Raw genomic sequence first — 4662 nt, forward strand, 5'->3', positions numbered from 1 at the left:
ATAGGATGGTTGAAAAACCGATAGTAATTGGTACAATCATTATTGGTTAATGGTTACTGCTCCCATGTGTTTGCAGCTGGAATATGGGAACTTTGTGTTTAAATGGAAGTCTGGCCAGAAGCCCCACATTTCATCTTCGCCCGCATTTTATAACAAACGTGGCATCTGGTCGATAGATTTTGGTAGCTGATTATAACAATATTGATTACTGTTATTATTAATGTTAATAAATTATAATAAGTATTACTAATAATACTACAATAACTATGAAAATATTATTATAACCATCATATCATACATCATACATACTTATAAAGCTAGCATTTTTTCTTGAACCTCATGCATTTGAAACCCCCATAAAAGTTTGCAAACACCTCATGCATTTGAAACATCCTATTTTAATGAATATCACTCAAAAGTCTCTTAATAATGATTAACAATTCAAAGGTTTTATAACTTATATAATATATTTAATAAACAATTAATGGGTACTCTACTATAAAAAGGTCAATCTTTTTTAGTAGACACACAAATACAAATCACATACAAAATTCACAAAGAAAACAAGTTATAAAGTTTTTTGTGTTGGTTTGAGGGCTTTGAACAATTTTTCGAGCCATGTTATTATGTTGAAGTTTTTAATTTGTAAGTTTGTTATATACTAATTCTTTTTTGTATTTTCTTGATTTAAGTATTCTTTTAATAATATCATTGTATGTTGTGGTTGAAAGTTTAATGTAAATTGGATTAGATTCATGTTAACGATCATATGTTATGGAAGGTGATATATATAATTTTAATTAACTACTGTATACATGTTTGTATGTCCATGTTGCTTCAAAACAATAATTAATTAAAAATTATGGATATGTCATATTATCCATGTAAGCCTTTTTTTAAATGCAAATTGTCTATCTTATCACTTTATATTTTAGTATATGTTTAACATTTTAATTATAATAATAAGTGTTTTTTAAAAGTTTCTTTCACTCATTAATAATAACAAGTGGTTTTAAAATTAATAAGCAATAATTATAAATAATAAAACCAAATTACATGGATATGTCATATTATCCATGCAAGTCTCTTCTGAAATGCAAATTCTCTATCTTATCACTTTATTATTTAGTGTATGTTTCACATTTTAATAATAATATTAAGTGTTTCTTAAAAGTCTTCTTTATCTTATTATTAATAATAAGTGGTTTAAAATTAATGAATAACAATTTTAAATGATAATAACATCAAATTATAAATTACATTTAGCTATAAATAAATTGTATTTTAAATGAACATCATTATTGAAATTAGAAAATGATCGCATAAGTAAAAATATAATTAATCAATAATAATAATTGTTAAAAATAATACTAAATAGATAATTATATTTGATTATATTAATGATGAATGTGGGTTGATGTCAATGAATATTATTGTTCGAAATAATTGAGATTATATATATATATATATATATATATATATATATATAAATTAGTGTAAAAATATTATCTCAAAGTTAATGTCAATAACATAACCATTTTAAACATATATTTTCCAATATTTTAACAAAATATTTTTAATCTTCGCTGCGCAACGCGCGAGAATTCGTCTAGTTTACTATACTTTTATACAAAAATACAACTGTTGTTTGAAAGGGTAAACACTGTGGGTGTAAATGATATTATTAATATGCCAAATTGACACTTCCTTTTAAAAAGAAGTACCTATTTAATAGCATCATTGCTCATTCATAACTCATATAATACATAATAGAAAATAGAAAAAATAAAAATAAAGAAAATTATTTCGTGGTTGAGTATCCGCCACCTGCCATAGACCAAAAACTTTTTATTTTCTTACAATATGGTTTCGAGTTTCGACACCTTTGTTATCTTTCAACATTACTGGACGAGACTTTCTTCTTCCAAATAACGACTATGTCCATTCATAAGAATTATCAATTATAACTGAAAAGACTCGAGCATGAGTTTTGTGACACAGATGTAACCCTATGTAATTAACAAGTTGTACAAAAGTACCTATATTAAATTATAGTAATATAACAAACTTATTTATGAATGCAAAATACTAATTAGGATATTAGATATGCTAAAATGAACAATTATAAACATCTCCTTTGTAATTTTATCTAGCCTAAGATCTACGTATAACATACTTTACTATTTTTCTTTTAATATTTGCACAAACTTGGTAATCGATTTAAAAGGAAACTCGCACATTCACTTTTTTCCCAATAAACACCATGAAAAAGGGATTTGTGCATTAGTGCCAGGTATGGAGATTGAGATATTTACCTTAAAAGAGCAACCCAAAGTGTTAGTGGTAACTACTAAAGTAGAACCTTTAGTGGTTAATAAATACAGAGAAAAAAAAAAGGAGTGGTTGCTGTTTAGTGCTACACATAAGTTGTTTCTTTTTTTAAACTACATTGAGTACAAAATAACGAGCTTGAAATATATAATATATTAAACCCAAGCTTATAAAAACTCAATTCCAAATCCAATAAAAGTCTTTCAAGTTTTTTGTATTTTTTATATTATCTTTGTGTCAAACATGAATCAAAACTTATTTTTGAATTTGGGTCAAAAAGATAGTTTGAATCAAAAATAGTTTCAATTGATAGTTTTGGATCTCTCAAATCCATCATCAAAAAAACCTATCGAACTATTAAGTTGTGGAGCCTTATGTTAAAAGCTGACCACCACTGTGACATCATTAGTTCAAGATCACAACGCCTAGGTTGGCTCGTTTGGCACTTTAAACCCTATCATGATTATCAATGCAAAACCTCTCTAGTTCAATGTGATCACAATCAGCTTAATCGACGTAATTTTTTATGTTCTTTTTACTTTTCACGAATCTTTAACATGTGTGGGTTGAGAGTAAACCTAACACGAATCATTTTTGCATCCTTGTGATGGAGGGAGAGATAAAATTGGGGGGGGGGGGGGGGGGGGGGGTGAAAGAGAGAGACCCACTCCATGATGTTCAAAGGACCACAAAATTAAACCATAAAAAAGGGAAGAGCTAAATCCTCACCGACAAACACACCATTCTCAAAAATCATGTCATGAAAGCTGGCTTTGCTTTAATTACTTTCTCTGTGTGTTTAATAAATAATAATAATCGACTTGTAACATTTATTTTGGGTTTCGCTTTTCAAATAATATATACTAGTCCTCCAGGTAAATTATTAACTTAACTTTTTAGTTTTCAGTTTAGATGAGGGGCGGAGCTAAATCTCCAAACTCTACTACAACTCCAAGAAAAGAAAAGACAAATTGTTGACTTCAAGTGTCATGGACACCACCTCCGTACTTGGTCTATTGAATATTTTCAGTCGGCTATATATTTCCCCTCACACTCTCCCGAGTTTTCAGCTTTTAAATCTCATCTATCGATTCCTTCTGACTTCTTTCTGAAACACTACCAAATGGTACAAACAAAGAAATTCAGAGGCGTCCGTCAGCGCCATTGGGGTTCTTGGGTTTCCGAGATTCGCCACCCTTTGCTGTATTTCACAACCACCTTCAATTCCCCCTTCTCTCTCTCACACACATACACACTGATAACACATTCTATATCTAATGACTTTCTTTGTTTGTAGGAAGAGAAGGGTATGGCTAGGGACGTTTGAAACGGCGGAAGAAGCTGCCAGAGCGTATGATGAGGCTGCCGTTTTAATGAGTGGTCGTAATGCCAAGACAAATTTCCCGGTTGTCAAAGGCCAAACATCCGTCGGTGGAGACAGTGACGCAACTCCGGCAACCACCAACTCACCACCGTCGTCTTCAACCACTACTACTAGTCTCTCAGCGATACTAAGTGCAAAGCTACGGAAATGTTGCAAGTCTCCGTCGCCGTCACTCACCTGTCTCCGGCTTGACACGGAAAGTTCTCACATCGGAGTATGGCAGAAACGGGCGGGGATTCATTCGGAATCTAACTGGGTCATGACTGTGGAGCTTGGAAAGAAAAAGGATAGTGTCGAGAGAGAAGCTGAAGTTGAAGTTGGAATTCCGATGGTGGTGGATACGCCGATGATGGCGTCTGGTGGTGGTGGTGGTGATGAAGAGGATGCGATTGCATTGCAAATGATTGAGGAGCTTCTGAATACAAATTGATGGGCCCCACGAGCTGACTAGAAAGATAATGAAACTTCCCACGTCTAACTCATGATCAGTACCATGCATCATCACCTTCTCTCTTGCAGAATCCTACTTTTTGCAATAAGAATGATATATCGAATATGAATTTGCACGTACATACATGTGTATGTGTGTGTATGTGTGTATATGCAGTTGCCCGATTAAAACTATAGGAGGAGAGGGTAAACATGTAAATTAATAAGTATTTTTATCAAGTTGCTTTTACCCTCATCTGTTATTTATGAATTCTTATGTTCTAAGCAAGCAGCCTCTTCAAGTCATACTTGTAGCAGTATATAGCCAAGTCGATTTTCCGTATGTTTTCCAAAAAAGAGTGAAATAAATCCAAGTATATTTTTAGCCAATTGAAAAGAGAAGAGTAATCTACTCAATTTCAGCTCTTAATCCTTTCATCCATAGAAAGTTGATTCCTAGAGACAAATTGATATCGACTTTGATAATGACAGGACAATACAATAACACCTTTGGCTTA

At 31.8% G+C, this 4662-nt stretch overlaps 1 protein-coding gene across 1 annotated transcript; it reads left to right on the forward strand.

Annotated features, from left to right (window-relative positions):
• The first annotated feature begins 3204 nt into the window (after positions 1 to 3204).
• Positions 3205 to 4415, forward strand: LOC145107870 (ethylene-responsive transcription factor WIN1-like). The gene is made up of 2 exons (XM_079044826.1): positions 3205 to 3534; positions 3629 to 4415. Exons 1-2 carry the CDS (start codon positions 3455 to 3457, stop codon positions 4143 to 4145), a joined length of 597 nt encoding a protein of 198 aa, XP_078900952.1. The 5' UTR covers positions 3205 to 3454; the 3' UTR covers positions 4146 to 4415.
• The last annotated feature ends 247 nt before the right edge of the window (positions 4416 to 4662 follow it).

The sequence above is a fragment of the Lactuca virosa genome, chromosome 4 (genome assembly GCF_052849685.1).
Source record: "Lactuca virosa cultivar CGN04683 chromosome 4, Lactuca_virosa_CGN04683_v6, whole genome shotgun sequence".
Classification (NCBI taxonomy): Eukaryota; Viridiplantae; Streptophyta; class Magnoliopsida; order Asterales; family Asteraceae; genus Lactuca; species Lactuca virosa.